Source organism: Anabas testudineus, chromosome 11, assembly GCF_900324465.2.
Source record: "Anabas testudineus chromosome 11, fAnaTes1.2, whole genome shotgun sequence".
NCBI classification, from domain to species: Eukaryota; Metazoa; Chordata; class Actinopteri; order Anabantiformes; family Anabantidae; genus Anabas; species Anabas testudineus.
The window spans coordinates 11,509,261-11,534,305 of NC_046620.1; the positions used below are offsets into that span (position 1 = coordinate 11,509,261).

The 25,045-nt window shown below is 39.4% G+C and overlaps 1 protein-coding gene across 2 annotated transcripts; it reads left to right on the forward strand.

The window, feature by feature from the left end:
• The first annotated feature begins 222 nt into the window (after positions 1-222).
• Positions 223-24,243, forward strand: spire1a (spire-type actin nucleation factor 1a). 2 transcript variants are annotated; one of them, XM_026348669.1, is made up of 18 exons: positions 223-726; positions 3,805-3,836; positions 11,046-11,312; positions 12,755-12,880; positions 14,534-14,608; positions 14,715-14,879; positions 15,131-15,217; positions 15,507-15,636; positions 17,318-17,365; positions 17,671-17,825; positions 18,324-18,405; positions 18,500-18,642; positions 20,084-20,113; positions 21,005-21,142; positions 21,246-21,316; positions 21,408-21,435; positions 22,174-22,337; positions 22,448-24,243. In XM_026348669.1, exons 1-18 carry the CDS (start codon positions 381-383, stop codon positions 22,713-22,715), a joined length of 2,355 nt encoding a protein of 784 aa, XP_026204454.1. In that variant the 5' UTR covers positions 223-380; the 3' UTR covers positions 22,716-24,243. The 2 variants fall into 2 exon arrangements, with proteins under 2 accessions (XP_026204454.1, XP_026204455.1); XM_026348670.1 differs by lacking the exon at positions 20,084-20,113.
• Positions 24,244-25,045: the final 802 nt, after the last annotated feature.

Below are 25,045 nucleotides of genomic sequence, written 5' to 3' on the forward strand. Positions count from 1 at the left end.
GAATTATCTTATTTTCCTCAACCAAACCCACATTACATGATATTTTTCCATCCCTTACCTTTGTGAAATGCTAATCCTTACTGATTTTATTACAGTTGTTGTCTTTTAAATATTATTATATTAACACACAGCTATTAGTCCATATGTTCAGACATATTTGAAATTGTTTATGATACTAAATGACGACTTCCGGTTTGAAGCTGACCAGCAGACATGCGCATTTATAGAGGAGCAGCCGTTGGAGCTCCTCGTTCACACCGGGAGATGAGTGCTGAGTGAGCTCACGGTCCGATGCGAGGAGCTCTTTGGTTTTAAGACACTTTAAGACAAATTTAGACACGTTTTCCCCCTTAAAGTCATGTGGTTATAAGGATGTGAGGATGGCTAAACGACCGGGGACTGATGACGGGATGTTGACTTCGCCGACCATTCTCCGGGATTTCGCCGCCGATTTGAACGCTGGGGACGTGGACATGGACTGCGGCGACGGAGCCGACGAGATCTCCCTGGAAGACATCCTGTCACTTTACAGCCAGCCGATAAACGAGGAGCAGGCGTGGGCTGTGTGTTATCAATGTTGTCGGACTTTAGCGCAGAAACACCGGAGGAAAAGCTCCAGGTCTCCCGGCGCCGCAGCGGTCGACTATCCGAGGAGGATTGAAGGACCCGGGGATGTGAGGATCGGGAGAGACGGGACTGTCAAACAGCACTTTGAAGACGGTACAGGTAAACGAAGCGAGGCCAGCCAGGTGTGGGGAACACGGGTTTAGTCTGAGTAACTGCGCAGTTAAACGACAGACCCTGCTATCTCAACAGGCTGCCAACAGTGATGCGTTTTCTGTCACATCCCTCGCAGGCCGAGCGAGTGGAGCATCCTCACAAAGAAGCCATGTTGTTGTGGCTGCTTCCAGCCATGTGTCGAATTTGTTTACAGACGCCTGATGCCGCGGTTGGTAATAAAATCATAGATCACAGCATAGCTGCTGGAAACCCGACAAACCAAGAAGGCTATGGTAGTAGTTATTAACAAACGGGCTCCTCACAACAGTGTCCGATATTTACTTTGTAAACATGGCTCATATTACCACTGGAGTCAAACTGGAGTGTTAGCAAAGCTCGTCCAGAATGACAGTTTGATTTTATGCTCCTGCAGAGGTCACTTAGCTCCAGTAAACAATGAACAATGTGATGGATACAAAGTGCAGAGCACCTTGGGGCCCAGTCCAAAGCTACGCAATAAAGCCAGCATCATTCATCATGCCACCGTGAAAGAAGCTGGCAAAAAGTCAGGGAGCTGACTCATATTAGTGCTAACAGCCCCATCTGTGTGTGGATATTAATGTCCAGGGAATATGAGATCCAGTGATCCAAAAGCAGGTGCTCTGTGTGGTCTGCAGTCACCTAAAGGGGATGTTAAACACAAAAGAATGAATGTGGACTGCATACCGTGGTAGATCCACACAGTTCTGGGCATGGAAATCCAGGTACTTGCACCCACGAATATGATAAATAATAGATCAACTGATTAGGTTATTGACTATTATATAACTATTTTCTGACATCTCGTTAGATGTAGTGATGAGCCTCTAATGGAAGTAATCTTCAGGTGAGGCTCTACTTTGCCTTTTGTGACCTCATGGACAGGAATAGGCAGTTCATTGTCCGCAGGTATGTCAAGTAATTCCAGTCCTGTTGTCTGGTCTTTGTTTTAATAAAGTCAGAGATTTACACCTAGAATACATGCTGAAAGTATCCAAGTAGTTGGGAAAACTAACACTGTCCTGGGTGTCGTAGGTAAATCTTGTGTCACTCAGTCCCAGATTTGATGGCTGTGCTGAAAACCGACACAACTTTGTGTCCTAAGAACAGCTGGGACCTGGCAATGTCCCAGCATTTCTTATTCATATACACCACCTCAGGCCTGCAGAGAGATGTACATAATGTCAGCATTTTACCCTTTTAAATGCATTCCTACGTTCCATTAATATGTAAGGAGGAGGCGCTAGTGTCTCAGGCCTGAAGCTCATGTCCTATTTCTCCTGGGAACCAATTAGCCACCTTTGTTCATATTTTCCCCCGCTGTGTTTATTTCTTCTTCTGTCCCTCTCTTGAGCTAACCTCTTTGCCCAGCTGTCCTTCATCTTGCCTTATTTAACCAGTTTTGCCACATGTTCGTTCAAATTAAACAAATTCAATACTGCTGAGTGCTAGAAATGGAACAAATGTGGTTTAAAACTCTGACTGCAGTTGATTTTAAAGATTATGGGGAGAGTCCTTAGCTGTTTTTCTGGCTTGTGGCAGAGGTATTTTTGGGACAGCTTGGCCCTGTCCTGATTCTTATTAGGCCTGGCGATGAGGGAGACGTGAGACCTATTAAGCTTCCATTAGCTCAGCGGCTAGTTTAAGAGGTTACTACCCCAGCACGAAATCGATGCTTATGCAATCCATGTATGACCTGCACATAAGTCTGTGACAGGGTGGCGTAATTTGGCCAGCACCCCAGCGACACAACAATCTACAACCTCTCTGGCTAAAATCTTTTTGTATTAAGACTTTGTAGATGTTGTAGCAGAGTCTAAGTCAAGTCTTATTTTAGACTCAATTGATGGAAGATACACAAACATTCTGCTGCAGTCGGATCAATTCACATGGAGCATGGCAAAGCCTGAATGCTGCAGATGAGACTTGTTTACTCCAATATATTCAGTGATTCATACGTTAGGTACAGAAAATTTAACGTACAAATTTTTTTTTTGTATGTTTGTGCATGCAGTATTTAAACAAATGATATCCACATATTTAATTTGGTCTCATTTCATGGGTTTCATGTTTGAAACATGCTTTTTCTATATTTGTTTATTAAATCTCATGCCAAAGATGGGTATAATAAACATAATCCACCCAAGTGTATCCCACTCTACTCCAGTAGCTGAATAGTCACTGCTCCAAATATGCCATCTGTAATTTACTTGCCCTTGGAAAGAAAAGGGCCATGGCTAAGCCACCTCTACCTGGCTGGGACAAACGGAGGTTCTAGTGTTTCTCAGATGAGTGTTAGTGGATCAAAGTTTTTTTTTTTTTTTTTTTTTTTTTTTTAATTCATAGTGACCTTTTTCACTGTCCAAATTACAAATTGCTTATGATTCTCTTAATAAAAAAAATGTAAGTAAATGTATGTTATTGTTCAGTTTAGGGAAGATGTTCTTTCCGCATGCTTTTTGCACGCTTAATTAAAAAGTTGATCTGACAGGTGTGTCAAAATTCCACCGCCAGGGCAGAGATAAGATTGCTTATCTGTTTCATCTTTTGTCCAGTAAGGGCAAAGTCAAAGTATTTTGAAGAAGAGTTTTTCCCCATCCGTTTAAGTTCTTGGAATTCTTTTCATTTTTAAGAATATGTTTGGTTTACCATGAAGGCTAATATTACGTTAGTCAGACCCAAGAGGCAGGTTTTTACATTGCAGTGAAAACCTAGTTGTTTATTCACTCACTGGATTGACACTCAACTGCAGTGATGTCGACTAATTGAGCTTTTTAGCTCCTCATGTGGTTACATTTAGTCTCAATTCTAATCCAGACACGTGAATTAATATTTGATGTTGTGTAATGCTGTATGAGGTGTGTGTATTCACTTAATGCCTTGCGTCATTTTGCAGTACATGAACCTAAATAATTGAGGGGTGTGCTTTGCTTGATACTGATAAGTTACTGATAACTACTTGCAAAATAAATGGTGATCTAATGGTGGCTATCCTCAGTGTTTGAAAGTAAGAAAGTAATTTTCCTGTCTGTTCTGTCATTACAGATAAATACAGATCGGCCCCCACTTCATTAGAGGTGAGTTTCACATCACAGTCTCCTTATTCACTCAGGAGTTCAGTTTTAGAAAATTAGTTTTTCTTTTCAGTGAATGCTGGCAGCCTAGGTTTGTGGATTTTTCATTAGCCACAGTTGAATGATTTTATAACCTTCCTTTTTTTAAAAAAAAAACTTGTTCAGGGTATTAAGATTTCAGATTTGTTTTCACTCTGCAGCTGTTATGCATTAGTTACTTCATTTAACACATCAACACAGATAGAAGTGTTTCAAAATCTGTTTTCACAGTTTGCCCACCATTGACATTATTAGTAGCCACAAATAGGCTGGTGTGGCTGCTGTGTTGCAATATTGTTGACACTGGCCTTAAGAAAAACAATTCCTCTACATTTATTCAATGTCGGGGAGACATCTTAATTGACATTAACTTATCCACACTGGTGAAAAGTGTTGTATCGTCTTGTGTAGGCTCCAATTTCCTCCCTGGTGGAACTGGTAGAAATCTGCTTGGTCTATCACATCAGCAGAGTCAAAATGTAAATATGCTCAAGAGGCACAGATGGGAGCTGCTTTCTTGTATTCACACTTCTGTTTGTGTAGACATACACGCAAAAAATGATCATAACATTCAGCATCTTGTATTCATAGATGGAATTATTACCTATCCAAATATAACAGAAAGTGTGAAATTCTTATCTAAGTGTTTTCCCAGGTATTAAGTCCTGACCTGTGATGCACTAAACACGAGTGAGTGGGAGTGAGCGCCGTACAAATAGCACTCTCTACTTTGTTCGTAAGTTATTGTTTGTGCTGTGCTCTAATGCAAAAGAAGCACTTAGAAGAGAGCACATCTTTGTTTTTCTTCTCAGTAATATACACTGAAACATCAGCACCAAAACCACGTGAAGAGGACATGTGGCGTCTGTCTCTAACCCTGGGAGGAGAAGCCTATCTAGGATTTATTATGTGTACACAGAGTAATTACACAGAGTCCTGTGAATTCTGAGCAATCAGATGGTCCTTCATGTTTGCCTTGTAATTCATATGATCCCTGGTATGCATAGTATGTGTGTGCTTTTGCATGACTCAGTGGACAGGCATAACATGGATGAAATCCCATGGTTTAACTGATGCTCATGTGGAAATGATGAGCACGGCTGTTTTCCCTCCTCATATAGTCACCTTCCTGCTTATCTTCATCTGCTTACCTTACCTTTGCTGTTAGTAGTTGATGCTGACTTGCTCCTTGCGTGATTAGCTTTACTTAAAATGTGCCGTGAACCAAACCTGAACAGGGTGTGTTTGCCTTATTGATTTCTTGGAAATATGCCTTACACAATAGTTGTAAGGTCACACCTTGTTTTAAAAAAAAATGTTTTTGTTTTCTTTTTAAATTCTCATTTATTAATACATAGTTTAAGCTAGGGGTGTGCAATATGGGACAAATATCATATCAAACACAGTCTTATCCTTTTAATTGTTGACAATATGCATGGCAGTGCTCGCACACTTTGGCCATAGTCCTGTTAGGTTTTGGCTTTGTGTGTTTGTTGTGTCTCTGCCTCTTGTCTAAGTTAGTCAGCCAGCTGACCTGTCATCCTGTACCCTTCTCTCATTCGTCTGATTCTACGCACTTGAGTCTTGTGGAGCCAATCACTTGTGTGGAGTTGACCCACTTTTCCTTGCTCACATCATGGAACCTGTGTTTGGGTTATTGTTAATTATGTAAAATCAAAACCAAAGGTACGGATTTTATTTACATTTGAACTGGTCATGGTGCATTGTTATCTTTGTGGTGAACAGGAAATATTTCCTGAAAATATTTCCTGAAAGAAAATAATTTATGAGACATGCACCTTCAGTTGTAGCCTTCAGGACGAGCTTAACCCAGTTTCTCCTCACTTGAAGATTAAGGTGAGATTAGTTGTAGTATCCTATTATGAGTTCACCAGTTTGCCAGGTCTGCTTAGGTTTCTGTAGCTTAATTTTGACCCAAGACCATTAGTTTGCCAGCACTACACGCGAGGTAAAGCCTTAGATTTGGAAATGGATCCTAATAGGCTGGGCTTCAGTTTTCAGTGATGCAGTCTGTTCCTGCAAATATTTGTAAAGTTTATGTGTTTAACTCCAAATAGTATGGACACATTATACACCGTTTCTAACTTAGTGAACCCATTGATCTGTTCTTCCTAGTTTTAAAGGAAAATCTGTGACTGTGAGGTTTAAATGTTTATTTTCTGAGTGTGTGTGGCTGTGCAGTGGTTGTCGTTCTTTCTCTTCATTTCAGTCACTGGAGGCTATAAGTGGCACCCAGTTTGATCTCAGTATGATATGTACCAGTGGCCTCATTATGTTACATTCTGCTTTTATCCTAATCGATGAACTAGTTTTTGGGACATTGACAGCTCCACTTAAAAGCATCCATTCGGCTAGTGTTACAGTGCGGTTACATGTCATACATATTCACAGTCTGAACAAAGCCACAGTAGTGCAGTTTTTCTGTTATTATTATTATTATTATTATTATTATTCTGTTTATATCTACAACAGAATAAACTTATTTCTCTGTTTTTGTCTTGGTCCAGTCACGTGTGAGATGAATTTCCATCTCAGTCTGTCAAGTTCTTAAAGTTACCAGCTCTTTTGCCACAGATGTTTTACAGTAGCTAGAGTCTGCCATAGTTTTTGGGATAAGACAAATGTGTGTATGATCTGTAATAGAAGCTGCCTTTAAAGCCACAGATGCATCCTGACAGCATTCCAGGTCATTAGAAGCCATTCAAAGTTGGGACAAAATATTTAGTTCTCAGCAAATTCTGGTTGACTTCACAGAAAGCAAACTTTACAGCTTCTGACAAGAAGATTTGAAAGAACAGCATTATGTTCTTTGTCACTATGAACTAGGGATGCTGAGCATCCGCTCCTGCAGAGAAAGACCTCTAGATTTAACTCTGCTTATGTAACTGTCTGTGTTGTGATGACTTTGCCCCACTGCTGCAGAAAAGATGAAGGCTGCTTATCTGACTGCTTTGTGAACTCGGGTGGCCACAGTGATGCCTTGGGCTACAAGTGCAAAAGTCAAGAGTGGGATTGTTTTTTAGTCAGACCTAAAAAAAATAATGTCACGGCAGCTGCTGCAGTCTGCAACAGTTTAGATTTGTGCTTTGGCTTAATAACTAAAATAAATGTTGACAGTTCAATAACAATTAATGGAAAGTTAAGAATAGTCATAAACTTCTGTATAAATTAATTTTTTTACTGGACTCAACAGCACATACGCCTGCATGTGCGTGCGTGTGTGTGTGTCTTTTTTGTGCATGTGTAAGTGTTATGGTGCTCTTTAACACAAACAACTCATTCTTTGCCCATCTGTGTGTTGGTTGATTCACTGACTCGTCCCCTGTTTAATGAGCTAGCTTATACAACCGGGAATAAGTATCTTTTTTTTTTTTTTTTAATCCTAATGTTGTTTAAGCTTTTTTGTTGCCTTGGCTGGAAATCATCAAAGTGCTAACGGTGTGTGTATACAAGAGGAAATGTGAAAAAGTGATTATTATTTGGTCACAATTTCTCTGTCTCAGGAGACTAAGGTTATTCATGAGTAAAAAATTCTCCTCGTCTTCGTCATTGATTATCTAAATGCTGTCTCTCTCTATGTCTTAATGGGAAAAAGGGGTTTCTCTCGTATAAAACAAGTCATTGTTGGAAAGCTGCATTTCTTACCTCTGGCAATGATGTCATCCGGTGGTGTCTTGTGGCGTATTGTGGAGCATGGGAAAAGTTGCAGATTCTTATTTTTCAGGAGGTTTCTGGTTGTTTTATGGGAAATGGGTCAGTCTATGTCAGTATAGAAACTGAATTTATCCTCAGTGACAATCGTTATGTTATTTATTTTTGGATGCCCAGATGACTCAGCCTGCTACATTACTAATATGTATTTGAAAGTGTGGGTGACTTCTGTATTACCTGCGGTTGGCTAAAACCTTACTGATGGAAACATAAGTGTGTTTTATTCACTGTGGCATGCTTCCACTTATCCTGGGTAGAGCCTGTAGCAATTAGTCGTTTCAGTCTATGCCTGAAACCCAGCAATGGAATTTATGACAGTTTCCCAACAGTTTATACTTGTTCCCTCTACTTCCTCCTGCTGCTCCTCTCCTTTGTCTCATTGCCTCATCACTGAGTCACAAGACCTCATATGATATTGTGATGCATAGTTGAAAAAATGAGCAGAGTTTTTCATCTTTCCTGTTCTGTCTCTCAGTCTGTCTGGGTAATGGCTACCGATACTTATTATGCCTCTTCCTCATTCCTCTGGTATAAACTCATATGGTCAATGCTTGGTAGAAGAAACTGAAGCTGTAGGGTGATCCAGGCTTTACTTGACTTTATTATAACTTTTTTTTAGTTATTTATGTCTTGTCTTCACTCTGTATTTAGCACATTAAGTCCAAGTTGTCATTGTTTATACTCTAGAGTGCCTAAACCATGGATGATATACACCAGATTATTATACACACTAATTTGATTAATGAACAGTGAGTGTTTGTGTGCAAGCTACTGTTGAAGCACTGGGCAGTTAATTATTACCAAACATTTCCATGTTGGTAATATATTTAATAAAAATAGTAACTGTTAGCGTGATCTAGCCATTCCTTTCCAGAATAGCAAATTATTAATTGAAAATATAGTTTAATGCAACTGGTTAGATTAGACATGCATGCAAGAAGATTTTCTGCACTTAATTGTTGTTTATTTACTGCATGTGGTCCAGTATAATTGTTTGAACCAATGTGACCAATGAAGGAGCCCCCCTGTGCTGTCTTTCAATTCAGTATCTGCCACCTACTATAGTGCACGTTGTCCTACAGATGGATTATGAAGTTACATAAGACACGAAGAAATAGGATGTTTATTTTAGCCCTGGAACAGGATTATCAGCTGCACCAGAGATGGCTGTTAAATGATAACGGTATAAAACTGATCTTTGTCCAGAAAAAATAGGATCAATAGGTTAGCATTGGGGAAGCTACTTTCATGGTATTTTAAGATAAAACGTATAAAACTGACAGGTATATTTATCAATAAATAAGGGAACCACAATCTCAGTTTCTAATTATATATTGAGAAATAACTGGCACAAAGACATACTGTACTTCAGTCAGCCCTTTGACTAGAATAAAATATTCTCCTTCAAACTGTTGGAATAATCCCCCACCTTGTTAGTAGATACAGATAAAGCAATAGGTCATAGTTTATAGTAGGTCAGGTGGTGTACTGTGAAATAACTTGATATAAATGTCATGTAGTTAAGGGCCTACAGCATTGGATACTGATTTAAAATGCACTGTTTAAGGAGGATAACTCAGGCAGAAACTAACTGAAAGGCACATTTTAATGGCACCTGCTGAAAAATTAGGGCGTCTATATGTCATACCAGTTATGTAATGATTATTCGCCTCAGTTGCTGAAGTCATAAGCCCAAGCACGCTCAGTCAACACCCTTCCCTTCTGCGTGGTACACTCCCAGACTCCACAGCCAGGTACCTGCTGCTCCCTTGCACCAAACCCAAACACGGGCAGGAATACCTGTTACCACAAGCTTCACACACATTAACACTGTTATTTGGACACCTCCCTTTTTCAACAATGTGGCTCCATTCCATTCTCCATGAGAACATACAGTACAGTGATGAGTCAGTTTGTAGCAGCTGTCGGAGCACTGAGCAGATAATTTTATTACCCTAACAAAGCCACTGTAAAATAGCTTAAGGGTGTAGCTCATTGTATACAGTATATGTAGATCTGCAGTGTTGCCTTTTTTGTAAATATATAGAATTTAATGCAGCACTGGGCTGTCACTGTTCAAAAGCTTTTTCTCTAGGTGACTCAAACGTTGTAGGACTTCATTGAGTGATTGACTATATGCTTTAATAGAAAACAAAAGTTTTTATCTGCAGTAAAGTGCAGATATATGTGGGCGCGGTCTGTTAAAAACATTCAGACCCTAAGCACATTACAAACACAAAAACAGTCCGGCATTGCGAGTGAGCTAACCGCAGAGAAGCACAAACAAACAGTTTCTATTAAGGACATAGATAATTCTCCTGCACACAGCCACAGCAGTTTCACAACTCTTTTTTTCCACCAATATGATAGAAAACAATAAGCAAAGGCATGCAAGCTGAGTGAGAACTGTGTGTGTAGTGTGTAGGCTACACTAGATTATTGGTCACATAGCACAATACGATCAACAAAATATCTAGAAAATATTTTCTCAAGAAATTGCATTTACTAACTGAATAAGAAGTGACTGCCCTACACACCCTATTTTTAAGGACACTCCACCTTCCCCTGTCAGCTTTAAGAAGAATGTGTCTTATTCCACCATTATTAGTCCTTATTCCCGATATCAACACTTGTTGATCAGAGGGCAGTGGTTTAAATTGTCAGGAGAGGACATGTCAACAGTGAAAGAACAAGTTTGTCCTGTCATAGACCTGTGGAAATTTGAGACCTCAAGATGAGTTGGGAAAAGCTTCTAAATAAGATGGGTCATATGCTGCTTATTAAAGATGGGAAGCAATGATGAAAATGAATCATCTCCAGATTATGTTAATAATTATGTCGTTTAGAGGAACACTGTGGCCTTGTTTCACTTGTGGTTTGAGGACATGAACTGTCTTCTTGTCTGTTCAGGTGAATTTAGTTTATCCGTTGTTTATCTAAGACAAGGGTGATATAAAATTGTTATTGTTCCATGAAGATGTGTCGCTGTGCCACAGAAAACGGTTAGAACAAATATATTTGTGTAACTGTCAAGCTAGTAACTGTCAGTTATGGTTGGGTGGATACCAGAATATTTATGAATTGACAATGTGATCCCAGTCACCATGCCTACAGCTGACAACAAAACAGGAAAAATGGCACTGAGCAGCCATGACGGTGAAGAACTGCTAAAATGTCTAGAATTGTGATTGTTTGTTTTTGTTCTTAAAGTTTATATAGTAAGTGATCTGATATAATGGGACGCAGTGGAAGTTGGTCTTAATGTGAGCTTTGAGAATGTAACTGTAAAGCCCTTTACAGTCCGATACCCCTATAAAGAAAAAAAAACAAAACTAATCCTAATCCTAGAAACCGAGTTGAATAAAAATAATTTTAGTTATTGCACAGAAGCATAGAAGATTTGTTTATTCTTCGGTCTAAGACATCACATGTGTCCCACAGGTTATTGACTCACTGGGTGTCATGATCTACAAAGCTCTGGACTATGGCCTCAAAGAAAATGAGGAGCGAGAACTCAGCCCACCGCTGGAGCACCTAATCGACATGATGACCAACACTGAAGAAAGTGAGAGCGACCCCTGTCCTGATGAGGGCTATGAGGCCACAGAGGAGGAGGAGGATGAGTGTGAGGAGGAGGAAGAGGAGACTGTCTCTGCTCCCACCACTGGCACAGTCACCTGCATTCGCACATATCAAGACATCATGATGGTAGGTTATTTGGTGTAACAGCAGAGAATATATATATTTTTTTTTCTTCAGCGCAAAATGAGCAGTGAAATCTAAGATGCACACATTCAATATACCTTGTGCATTCAAAATGTTGCAGCATACAATACAGTTCATCACTTGTCAGCTGTGACAAAGTGTTTGGATTTGGTTGTTAAATATTGAGCCTGTGTCTTTAATACCCCCACAATAACTTACTATAACTTAATCATTTAAGACATTAAAGTTTTCACAACAAACATCTGGAGTTTTAAAACCCTTCATGCCTTAAAACCTGCTTGGGTGTGTACACATATTTTTCTTATCCTATTAACAAAGCAGTAAATCTACATGTTATCATCTCTTCAGCCTCAAACAAACTCCCCTGAGAGTGGCTGTCACACTGTACTTTCCCCAAGTAGCCTCTGAATATAGCTAATTATAGCTACATAAACACGTGTATATTTGGAGAATAGGCATAGAAACTTTCACAGCTCGATCATTGGATATTATAAACGTGATGCTACCAAGTGCATGTCTGGCCTGGCCCCTAATTATAATTCTCTGCAGTGTAAACTAGATTGTGTTGGTTCATACATTGGATACTGCACATGCCTAGCAGATTTCTTTCCTTATTTGTATTTTGCTGTTCTGTCACGCAGAGGTAGGCTGGGTCAGTGATGGTTCAGTTAGACATGAAGCTGACAAAAGATGCCAGGACTAGTGACGCCTCCTTCTCAGTATTAGTTGAAATGTGTAAACTACATAAACGGCAGTGAACAAACAGCACAGTTTCGTGTTTTTGTGATAGAAAGATCAAATCTTTGTTTTTACCAGAAACAATGGAAACCACAGATTCAGCAGTATATTTGGCACATCAGTAAATACTTTCACTGCTCTGGTTTCATCTACATGTGAATCCTTCGTCAGTGGATGATTAAAAAAAAACATTAGACATTCCTGTGCTTTGCCAAGCCCTTCAAGACAATGTGGAAAAATGTCATTCATCTGGTTTCTTCTTTTTTTGTTGCTGGAGGTAATTTGAAAGCTCCTCCACGTTTGACTAACACCTTTTGTCATCATTACAGTCAGTCAAATACCTAAAGGGTCAGAGCTTTAAATGGTGCATGGCTGATGCTAGTGGAGCAATGTTGGTGTTACTGGACAATCAGGTTCACAAGATGTTGTGATTTGCACTGTTTCATATTAGTCAAGCCAGTGATATGACTGTATGGATGGCAGCGTTGATCTCTTCTACCTCTTTGTCCCTAAAATCAAGGGGGCAGTGAGCTAAAGGTTAGAGAAGCAAGCTTATGATCATAAGGTCAGAGGATAAAAAAGGTAGGATGTTGGTAAAAGCAGAGCCACGATGTCATTAATTAGGCAAGCAGCCTTTATCATCATGCCGATCAGTCATAAGGGTTAATTTCCTTTCTCCTCTACAGATATGTTCTTCTCACCTGCCCAGCCCATCAGATGCTCCCAGTCATTACCAGGCTGTGTGTCGAGCTCTCTATGCTGAGACCAGGGAGCTGCGAACCTTTCTGGAGAAGATCAAGAGTGCCAAGGAGGTATTAATCTCTTAATTTTGGAAGTATTGAGAAATCCGCTGAGGACAAGTCTCAGTTGAGCAGCTCTCTCTCTCTGCACATCAACTGAGTCACCTAAACTATTTTCAAAAATAATGCAAAATCCCAACACTGACTTTCAATTATCACTCATCCAAATTTCTAAAGTCACATAATTTTGTCCATGAGTCATCCTAAGAACATTTGACTAATTTACATGTGGTATCTGCATAAGTGTAATCAGTTACACTATTTCTACGAAATACCGTGTTACACTGTAATTTTAAACCTGAAATTATAAAAAACAATAATTAAAAGAGACATCAAATTAAATTCTTCTAAATTTACTGTGTGTGTATTTGTTCTGATTGAATTGGGTATTGGAGACAATGTGACCACATGACTTGCTCCATAGCTATCCAGAAAGAGTAGTTTAACTGGACAGTATGTGTACACTGTGACTTCTGCAGAAGGCACGATTCATGTACCTTATGTAATATATGGCAAAAGAATCAAGCGTAACCCTATTACAGCAATCTAAAGAGCTTACAGGAGAGGACCACCAGGTTATGGGGGCTGCAATGCACTTCTTGTTGCACTGAATGCCACCAGATGACTGCTAATTGGTAACCATACACTGTAACACTCAGCACATGCTCACAAATTATGAGGGTTTTCATCACATCTTTGTTTCAGTTTGTCAAGGAGTTGTTGGCAGGGAATCCAAAGAGGACACAGTCTAAAAATAACCTGAAGCCTTCATTTGCTGTGAAAATCGTGGTTTCATAACTTGTCAACAAGTACTCATTGTTAAAAGAAAAAAGTCCTGGGTAGCCAATGTGTGGAAAACTTGATAGAATAAATTATTTGCATATTAAGAAGCTAAAAGTTAGACCAAGGAAAAAATATTATGCTTGGGTAGAAAATGTGTTTCAGCAGTAAACACAGGTATGGATGAAGAACATGGATAAGAAGAAAAGCAGCTGCAGCTGCTGGCCCAGAACTTAAAGCTTTCTTTCTCTGATCTAAAAGCTTGAGTTTAAATCAGTTATTTCAAAAGCAGAAACAAGAACCATTTTAGATCTGTTTATAAGTGTTTGGTTGTGTTTTTATAACAAAGAAAAAATATAATTAGATTCTCTTCAACCAGTAGATATATGCCTTCGTTAAAGAAGTCATTCAACTGAGAGGATAATGTGTCAACAGCCAGCAGAATACTGGTTAACGATGTCCAGGATTGCCACATGCAGTTCACTAAGTCAGTAATGATAAAGGATGCACATATATAATATGTAAACAAGAAGGGCTTAAACCTACCCTGTTTGACATTTGAAATAATCTACCAGAGCTTTTAATAACCATCTTGTGCAATGAGGATTCAGCAGACTTCATTAGTGACAGTCATTAGTTGGCTATTGACTTCTGTTTATCCCCCGGTACAGTGTGAATATGGACAGATGTTGACATGCTCTTGTGAAACAACATCCATTGATTAATTAACCAGGCTGCTATGTCAATTTGGCAGGTTTCCCACTGACCCCAGATTTATTTCAGGCCATGCTTTGAATGCTTTTTTACATGTTTTGAATGTCATGACTTTACAAAGAAAATGTTGTTCCTCCTGTTTTTACATTTTTCTCATCTTTTCTTGGCTAGAACCTTCGAAGAATGGAAGGTGAGACTCAGGAGGAACCGGTTAAAGACCTCAATGAGCTGCAAAATGCAGACTGGGTAAGAAGCATAGCTACTCAACTACCGCAAGCAACACTTGTATGTTGTACTATGTAACTATGTGACCATCTGTTTGCTACACTTACATTATTTTTATTCCCGCCAGGCACGGTTCTGGGTGCAGGTGATGCGAGACCTGCGAACTGGTGTAAAGTTAAAGAAGGTTCAGGAACGTCAGTACAACCCATTACCCACCGAATACCAACTCACACCCTACGAAATGCTGATGGATGACATCCGCTCTAAACGTTACAAGCTGCGAAAAGTCATGGTGAGAATTTCTTTACACTTGATTTGTTTAAGTCTAGCTATTTTTTTCCTCTGTCAACACTAAAACATCACAATCAAATCAAGATGGCTTTACCTACATTTTAATAAAATGATAATATGATTTCTTACTTGTCTCTAAAATAGTGGTTTAATACACGTTTCTGCTGTTCTGACATTTAAGGAGTTTTTCAGGACTTTTTCAACAAATGAGTATTTGCATCACATTTGACAAGATGACAAATGTCATTCCAGGTCAATGGAGACATCCCGCCAAGGTTAAAGAAGAGTGCCCATGAAATCATTCTTGAATTCATCAGGTCACGACCTCCTCTCAACCCTGTGAGTAGCACACAGTACAGCATCATGAACCTGTTGCAAGATACTATTATCCATTAAATAATACTTTTAGTATCAAGTTATCTAATGATTGCTTGAAGCTACACCGTTTTGTAGCTATGAGATTTAGTTCATTACTGACACCTCTTGTATTTTCCGTCAAAATTTCAGGTTTGCAACATTTATAAAACGAGCAATACAAGAATTACTATCCTAATCTGTTACCATTGTAAAAACACTTAATCAATGCAATCAAAAGGTCAGAATCTCAATGCTGTGGTCGTTGTGACAGGTTGCAGCCCGTAAACTGAAACCCCACCCTCCACGACCCAGGAGCCTCCATGAGCGACTGCTGGAGGACATCAAGGCTGAAAGAAAGCTCAGGCCTGTATCACCGGACATGATCCGCAGAAGCCGTCTGGGTGAGAAACCAACACAGACATGTTATAAATAATATATATATTATTGTATTGTCTATTGACTATCAAATTAAACCCATTTGTTGTAGTTGAAGAAATGCTTTGGGTGTTTCTAATCTTGGTTGAGTATGGCTGTTAACTTTCTGCATGATTGCTTTTTATGAGCCCAACTGCTCCACTGAGGACAGAAACCATTAACCATGACTTAATCATTCTAAACTGCATCCATAATGATTACCCTAAAAGCTTTCTTCCTACTGTGATCTGTTCACTTAATCAGAAGTGTCATAGTGTTTGAACAGGGATCACTTTGACAAGAACTGGGAGCTTTTACTTGTTTGCCAGACCTGCACTAGCACATGTTCTGTAATGCTGCCTTTTGTGGTTTTCTTCATAAAAGCAAGCATTGCATGGGAGGTAGATAATCCTTCTGGTATGTAGTGGTCAGTTGGGGATAATATTGCTGTGCAGTATACAAAGACCCTTCTTGTTAAGGGCTTTAAGGGGGTAACTTTCATTATTTGTTACATAATTATACATATGGGAGACTGTACAGGTTCTCTGAAATTGTTCTTTTCAGCCTGTCTTTAGAAATGTGCTTTATAAACTTAATTGACTTTGGCATCCATTTTAACTCTTATGGTTTTCTTTTCTCCTATTTGCTTCCATTTTCTTGTTTTCCCCATACATGGTCACTTCTGTCAGTCATGCGGCCTCTTAGCATGTCTCACAGTTTTGACTCATCAGGTAAAGTCACCTAGTGTGGTCCTGTTGTTGTTATTCCTTGTGTTTCATTCCAGGCTATTTTAGGGTTAGCACTTGTTTCTGTTTCAAACACACACCCTTCTTTTTTCCCCACACTTGTGTTGTAGAACGTGTTTGACACACTACTGTCACTTACTGGCTATTATAATACCCACACCTGCTGTACCTGGAGAAAAAGACTGCAGCACAGTGCAACATAATCTCTGCCTGTGTGAAGTTGTTATCTTGGTATTTACCCAGTTTTGCAAGGTGTTAAATTGGGTTACATCAGGGTCTGCCTAGTAGCAACATACAAACATACTGCTTCAAAAGAGCAGGCTCACACAGTATATTTTAGGAATGGTATAAATTAAACAGTGCTTTATATGCTCTGGATTTAGCTACTTAGATACTTGGTTTATGTGATAAGGGACACACATTGAGCCTGAGCCAATGGGTTGAGATTATAGATCAACACTCTGTCTGCAGCCAGTCTGCCCTGCTTGTCATTGTAATCCCCTCTCATTGAGGAATATGAAAAATTGCATAACAGTGGTGTCAGCAGCCAACATCAGATAAATTGTTGAATGACCGATAACAGCCTAGGGATAAAATAACATTTCACAGGATGGCCATAATCCAAATGGATGCACAGGAATAATCTTTTGGTCTGTGGCTGCAGTCATCGTCTTTCTCTGCTTCTCTGGCACTTCCTTCACTTACCTCTCCCTCTGTGCTTTCCAGCTTTGCACAAAGCATCTATGTGTGTGAGTGTAGCTCCAAGTTACACAGCACCATGTCAGCTCATACGTGTCCTGACAGATGCTTGTGTATGTCAAGTCCCCCCCTGTGGTGCCAGTCTGCTTGTAGGGATGAAAATATGAATGGGGTGTGTGTGTGTGGTCCTGTTGAAGGATGTATTCTCTCAATTGCTTTACAGGCGCAGGAAAAAGCATCAGCACCCCTCAGGACTTGTTCCGTAGCTCAGGTAAATTACACATCAGGCGACATCTCATTGTATAAAGCCAGCATTAGAGGGGCATCTGTTGTAATCACCATATGTTTGACGGCTTATCTTACTCTTAAAACCTGTGTGTGTGTGTTTGTCCTGATGTTGTGGTATCATATATCACAAATGATGTGTCTTTGGAATACAAAGTCAAAAGGTTTACGAAGCATGATGACCAGCTGTTGTGATAAGAACACAGTCTGTAATGATTTATGGTTCACGTATAATGTTTAAACAGAAACCAGTTTGTCAAAAGCTTCTATCCTGTCCCCTTTGACCCACAGACACTCCTGATGCACCCAGGAAGTTGGCTGTCAGCACCCAATCTCTGGCCAGTGGCACCATGGGATCCAGTCAAGGTGCAGTGCAGCCGCTTAGCCAGAGGAAAAGGCTGCTCAGAGCGCCCACGCTGGCTGAGCTGGACAGCTCCGAATCTGATGTAAGTGTTTGATGGTTTATGGTGAGGGAAGTTTAACTCCTACTGGCTGACTCTTTAAGATGGTGACCTCTTTGTAGTTGTGTCAGCTGCTTTTATTAAGTGATTTGAAAGGGAACATTTAACAGGTTTGATTACAGAATATATAGGAAGTAGGCAACCCTGTTTCCTCAAGAGGAAAATCATATCCTAATATTAATTTCTGTTGTCCCGACTGAAGCTCATTAATTTTGCAAAAGCAGTGAATCACATACTGTATGAATAAATTATAAGCTGGGTGGGTGTGTGTTTTTTATTTTTTTTATTTCTGAAGACATTAATTATTTATCTGCAACTTCAGACTGAAATCATTCAGACATATTGCTAAAATTATCTTACAGCAACTTGTTAATATTTATTTTGCAAATTTGAGCTTTTTTTCTTAAATATATGTAGCATTCACATTATTTTTGAAGTGGTCTGTATCATGGTATTGAATATTTATAATATTCTGTTTGACAGGAGGAGCCCACACGGAGCAGCTCCAGTATGTCAACGTCTTTGCTGGAGGACACGTCTCCTGAATCTGTTGTAGGGAATAAAGGTAAGAGCTGGAATGTGTTTAATAAATTGCATTCTTCTACACTTCAATCACAACCTGTATTTTCATGCGTGCTTTTTTTTTTTTCTTCCCCCAGCTCAGCCAAAATTCCTGTCTGTTTCTGCAAAACCACAGCCAGACAAGCATCATTCTCCACAGAGGAGGCACTCTATAGAGAAGGAGGCCCCCACCAGTGTTCGCCCTTTTGCACCTCCTTCCAGACAGAGCTCCAAGTCTTTGGTAAGTTCCTGCATATTATGAATGTATGGATTGTTTCTATAACTTCACGCTGTTACTACATAATTTAAAGATATTACTTACATTAAATGATTTTTCTTTTTATTGCTATAATTAATCTCCTTCAGTTTCTAATCTGTTCAGTCAAATGTACCAAAAACATAACTAAATGCAAGCCGACACGTGAACACTGCATTTAATTTGAATGAGCCAACAACACTGGAGGTACAATATATCTGTTGAATTTCCTCTCGTCCTGTGACTGGACATTTGTTTGCCATGAGGTCACTGGTTCTCTGAGCTGGTCGTATGATTCTAGTGAGGTTGATCGGTATAATTGAAACCACAGGACATGCCACTGTATGAAGAGGATTGGTTCATTCTCTCTACTTGCATGATTATTGACAGACCACTTGCGCTACACCAGGGGCTTTAGCTTCAGCTAGCCATTTTTATTGTGCTGCTATTGTAATTCTGATCGAGGTTAACAAAGACTAGTCATACTATATGTAATTTTTTCAAACTTTATTTTCATGTTTTCTTTAAAACATGTATTCTTGAATCTTACTAATGAGAATAATTAAGCCTATTTGTGGTAATAAACAGAGTTTTCTAGTCATCCTATTCAATCTTATGTCCTATAAGATGCCTTTTTTTCTTTCTTTCTCTCTTTCATACAAGCACGTGTTCAAACATGGTTTACCTTTCCACATACAGTAGATGTTAGGAGTTGGCTTTTATAGTCAATGCTACAACAGTAAGATCTTGTTGCAGTCATACCTCATTCAGTCCTAAAGACTTGCTTGCAGTTGTTTTCTGTTTTCTGTGATGCTGCAGCTGATGGCGGATTCCAGCGCCAAGGTAACTTGGCCAACATCCTGTCTATTCATCACCATTAGTCAATTCGAAAATATATTCGAGGCATTTGTGCTGCACATGTGCTGAACATACACATTTCTGTATTAAAACTGTAAACAAACTGAGAGTAGACGATTCACAATGAAGCAAAGGCTTTGACAAAGTCTTGTAGTGATGGGTGAGATGTAGTTCACCAGTTCAGTCAGTAGACATCAGCTGTGATGCTTGGTGTTTATGATGAAGCAGAAAGAGTACAGTCATGAGACAAAGGCTGCCATCTCAATGAACTCTCCTCATTTCAGGCTCATGCTATCAGATGACTTTTTGACCGTGAGATGAAATTAAATATCATCCCACATATGAAATGAAATAATAGCCATAACCTATTGAATTGCCATCCATGTGTTTGGAGTCCTTCCAAAACATGTTAGTTTTGTTTAGCTGTAAATAATGATTTGACTGACAGCCTCTCAGCAATCTCATGGAGTTCTTGTAATAGATTTTATGAATCGCACTGCATGCGGTTAGCTTTTTGAATGTAAGGACCTGCTGTTTAAATGTCTTGTTTCCTGTGTTTCCTGGTCAGGTGGAAACAGCAGGTGGTGCTCAGGGCACGGTATGTTGCTGTTACTGCATATAATCAAAAGCACATAACTGTGTGGGGAACTCATCTAGAATACTATGTACTCAAATAGCCTTGTTTGTAGATTAATGCGACTTTGTGTCATGACCATTTGTGTGAACAGAGGATCCATGCCATACTGAAAATAGCTCAGTGGAAGTTAAATAAAAGCTTAAATACAAAGATGCACTATATTCAGTAAACACAGTAGACACTTGCATTTTCTAATCCCAGCTAGCTGAGAGAAAATGATTAGTGAAGTTCCCTGAGCAATTTTCATTTCTGTGGAGTTTGATTGTGATTGCATCAACCTTTTTAAGTTGAAGTCAAAGATGCATAAATATATAGTATATAACATATAATTATAGTTTAAATGACTCCAGTTATGTAACAAATCTCCAGGTATGACCACAGCTTGCAACATCATGTGGCCACACAATGTGTTTTTGAATTATTAATTTGGATGGAAAAGACTCTGTTAGCCTTAAACTGAATAAATAGTGCAGATGAGAAAATTCACTATGCTAAATGGGAGGACTTCTAAATTTAGAAATGTGTTTCTGCCTTTTCTTAACCTTATTCCTGACCACAGGACTATATTTAAAGTGAATAGAATAATTGAACAAAGCAAAGTGATATTGAGAAGATGTGGATCTGGGTGTGTTACATCGTCATTATTTATGTAGTGGACTGTGGTTTTCACCCTCACCATCTCACTGCATGTTTGGTCTTTGGATTAAGTGTTTTATGTTTGACTGTATTGCCTGTTTTATGCATTTAGCTACACTCACATGGTGATGGGATCATTGGCAAAATATGCATCACTTTTTGTTACTTTTACACTTTTACTTGTGTTTGTAAGAGGAGTGTGTTCATTTCTTCCAGGAGGAGTTCTGCTACCCAGTTGAGTGTCTGGCTCTTACAGTGGAAGAGGTGATGCACATCAGACAGGTCCTGGTCAAGGCTGAGCTGGAGAAGTTTCAACAGTACAAAGACATCTACACCGCTCTCAAAAAAGGAAAGGTAGACGCCACCCGTAGCATCTGTTGATGTCTGGTTTTAATCAGTGTGATGAGTTGCAACAGTCATTCTAATGCATGTAATGTTCCAATGCTTTACTTTCCAGCTTTGCTTTTCGTGTCGAACTAAGAGATTCTCCCTCTTCACCTGGTCGTACACTTGCCAGTTCTGCAAAAGGTAAATTGAATCACCTCTCCTGGAATCAGTCCATTGAAGTGCAGCAAGGTGGTTGGTAATATTTAACTTAAACTGTTTTGATCTTCCACAGGCCTGTGTGCTCGCAGTGCTCCAGAAAGGTAGGATGCTGCTGACTAGATGTGGCTAAAAGTGTTGGCACCTCTAACTAAAACAAAAGTAGTTTTCACAGATCTACTGTTATCTTGCATATTTATTAGAATAGATGCATTTAATTTTATCAATGTGGCGCTTTCTATTGAGGTTGAATTACAGGACCTGTAGTAGAAGCACTTTAAAACAGTGTAGTGTTTTCCTCTCATCCATTTCTGGTGCTTGATGATCTTCTCTTTACATGGCAATTCAAGGCACTCTGTCAGATGTAGCAAACTGAACTGCCTCTGTTTCACAGTGGGGATTGTGTTCTGTGTTTTGTTTGAATGTGCCCTTCAACTGTGAATACTGCTGATGTGTCTTACCATTTAAGCTCTCATTTTGTTTCATTAGAGGTTCTCCTTGTTTTTTTTCCCTCCATTTAACCTATATTCCTGGGGTAAATTTTCCAATTGTGGACGAGTCCAGGGAAGTTGGTGATGGTTCCACGGCTCTTTAAACTTGCTACTAATAATAGCAGCTGTGTTCTCTTGTCCATGTTCCGAGTGGTGCACACAATGACACCAAATAGCACAATGAGGACATTTCTCTAAATAATCTTTAAGATGGAAGACACGTCAGTTTGCATATTTAACAGAACACATCTTATAGAATCTGGGAGTTTTGATGCCCCCAGGCTGTTTAAATGTCAGGTTTTCTATAATAAATAAGCAGTTCTTGTAACTTTTTATGCTTCTGTACCTTAGATGAGGCTGCCATCTAAACCCTACTCCACCTTGCCCATCTACTCTCTGGGCCCCAGCACTATGGCTAAAGAAGAGGCAACTGTAGCTTCTGCCCCTGCCGAGCCAGAGAAGCACCCGTTTGGTTCTGGACACAGCAGACACAGCCTACGCAGAAGCGTTTACAAGTAGGTTACTTAAGAATTACCAGGTCTTATTATCTATACAGTACTAAGCATATTCAATGTGCATGCCATGCTTTCGAAGTTGATTATCGATTGCTTCTCTTTGCCCTCAGGTTGTCCAAGCATGGCAGTAGTAGCAGCAAAGATGGGCGGTCAGAAGATGAGCCAGAGCTGCCCAGAGAGCTAACTGAGGACTGGGTTGCCATGGAGGTTTGTGTGGACTGCAAAAAATTCATCACAGAGATCATCTCCTCCAGCAAACGCAGCCTGTGCGTGGCCACTAAGCGTGCCCGTCTGAATCGCAAAACTCAATCCTTCTACATGTCATCGTCCAGTTCGATCAACTTTAGGCCCTCGGAGCGCACCATCAACGAGGTGTAAAAGTAGGATCATCCTGCGCACTTTGCTACTTGCAGCGCTTATTTGGAAAATGGGGAAAACAATAATCCCGCCCTTGGTCTATATTTGACACAAACAGGTTCACTGCTGATTTTTCTGTAAAATCAGGAGTGACTGTGAAGTCAGTTCATCCCGCCCCAAAGTTAGTCAAGGTTCTTGTACCTTACCCCTTCTCAGGAAGAGTTGGCATGCTATGATTGTTCAGGTCTCTGCAGCAGTTGCCACACAACGATCGAGAGCCATGTATAAATCAGAGATAATTCAGGACACGGTGGGTAAAATGGATTAGTTGAGCTACTGATGTCGCTATTCAGAACCAGGGAGGCTAATGTATATTTGTCATAAGAGCGGGGCCAGCAATCCAAAAGTTGGCAGCAGTGTAAATAGTACAGAGGCCCAACCCCGATCTTAGCTATGAATATGTTTTCCAGTTCCTGTTTACTTCTAGCACTCAGGAAGAGCAACCGATTGTCTTTTTGACAGAAATGCACTGTAGAACCTCCTGTCAGGTCTGCTGGGGCAGATCTCTGCCAACCCCCTGCCCCTCTATTATTCTTCCAGCAACAATTATGCCAAATGTAAAATTTTTAATTCATTTTTTTTAAGCCAGTTGAAATTCATATTTACTATTATCTCACGTTGTTAAGACATCACGTTAAAGGGTGAGAACAGCCAGTTTATTTTTTAGGGTGGGTTTTAGCTAGTTATAATGTATTTACTATTCTGTGCCTGGTGCCAAAATGTCATTTCTTTCTTTGAATGCCTTTGTAATTATGGACCTTGTACATATGTGTAATAGCTTCAAAAGCGTACATTCTAGGGTAATCCGAGTTTTGGTGTTTTGCCCACCTATGTTCCAGGATGGGCAATAGAAGCACAGTTCTGGGTTTATGAATGTGTATATGCTATATGTTAACTGTTCCAAATTAAATTTAATATAAAACACTAAGTAGAACCATCTTTTAAGATTTTTGCCTCTGGAGTTTCTTTATTTGAAATTCTTCTCTAAAACCTTTATTATATGTGTTATGTCAATATGTAATATTAAAGTTTTATTTCTGTTGTATAGTTTATAAACTCCTCAGTGTTATGCTACTTCTCTAAATTGCAGAAAGCACTTTTATTGGACCAAGTTATTGTTTATGTTGGGTTTTTGTCTAATTAATATTAATTATTGAAGTCTTTGTTTTTCACCTTTTGGGAGTCCATAGTGCCATTTCCCAGCTTTCCTCATCAATGAAAATGTGTGTGAATGGCTGCAAATTGTTTGTAAAGAGAGAATAATGGCTAAAACAAAACTCCACTCAATTGAATGTCGGCGTAGGTGTATAACTCCTCACCTAATGAACACAAAGCCTAACTGGCCTGCTAAAGAATGATGCCATGTTCCAAGGCAATAGTACATCTGACCAGTTTTTCTTTTGACCAATGCTAGGAATGTGTGCATGCTGTACTGTGATCTGTTTTTATCAAAGAAACAATAAAATCATGATTCTTATGTTTGACCCAATTAAGCTGTTACTGTTTTCAAATTTGGTGTTAAATGTAGTTTACTAATGTTCAGTGTTACAGAGCAAAGCCCTGTCGGACAGCAGAGGGCGTTGGTGATGCAGTTGCGTTCGATCAGTCAGTGGACTTAACATCACTGTTGTCTCGGTGACATCAGGTGGTGGCTGATGGGTATTGCTATGTGGAGACTGAAGTTTGTTACTTTATATATGTGTACATTTTAGTTATATTTTCTTATCTTTACATTTCTTACTCATTTAATTAAGAAATGCTAAGCGGCATCTTACTTATAATTTAAGTGACCATTTTATTTGGTTAAATTAGTAGCGGCTGATAGCTACTGTATATTCAAATTTTAAGACCACTAAAAGTTGTATCTCAGTTATACCTGAGATGCGTAATGTACTGACACTGGCTGCTCAGGTGTGAGCTTTCTCAATCCCTGTGTTCGATACGTTAACACAGAGGGTAAATGAACAAAGTGCCAAAAGGCCTTAAAAAATGATACGTATAAACCTAATAACGTCTCATCTCTCACTAACTTATTCAAGAAAGGATCTCAGTGACAGATTTCAGCAAATATGTTTGTCATTACTTTTTTACATTAACATTGTCCAGTGGGTTATCCAAACTATTTACTGTAGCTGTATTTAAATGTCACTAAAGCAAGAGGATGCTTGAAAATCTGTGCACTATTATATATTGGTGACTTACTGTGTATACTGATGCACGTTGCTCCTACATACACATATAGTTCACTCAGCCACAGGTGTGTGTGTGTGTGTGTGTGTGTGTGTGTTCAT

Excerpts from the sequence above, each read along its gene's own strand:
- spire1a (XM_026348669.1), top strand. The coding sequence starts at position 381 with ATGGCTAAACGACCGGGGACTGATGACGGGATGTTGACTTCGCCGACC. Across the intron at positions 727-3,804 it reads GCACTTTGAAGACGGTACAG|ATAAATACAGATCGGCCCCC; the intron begins GTAAACGAAGCG and ends CTGTCATTACAG. Across the intron at positions 18,406-18,499 it reads ATCTGTTGTAGGGAATAAAG|CTCAGCCAAAATTCCTGTCT; the intron begins GTAAGAGCTGGA and ends TTCTTCCCCCAG.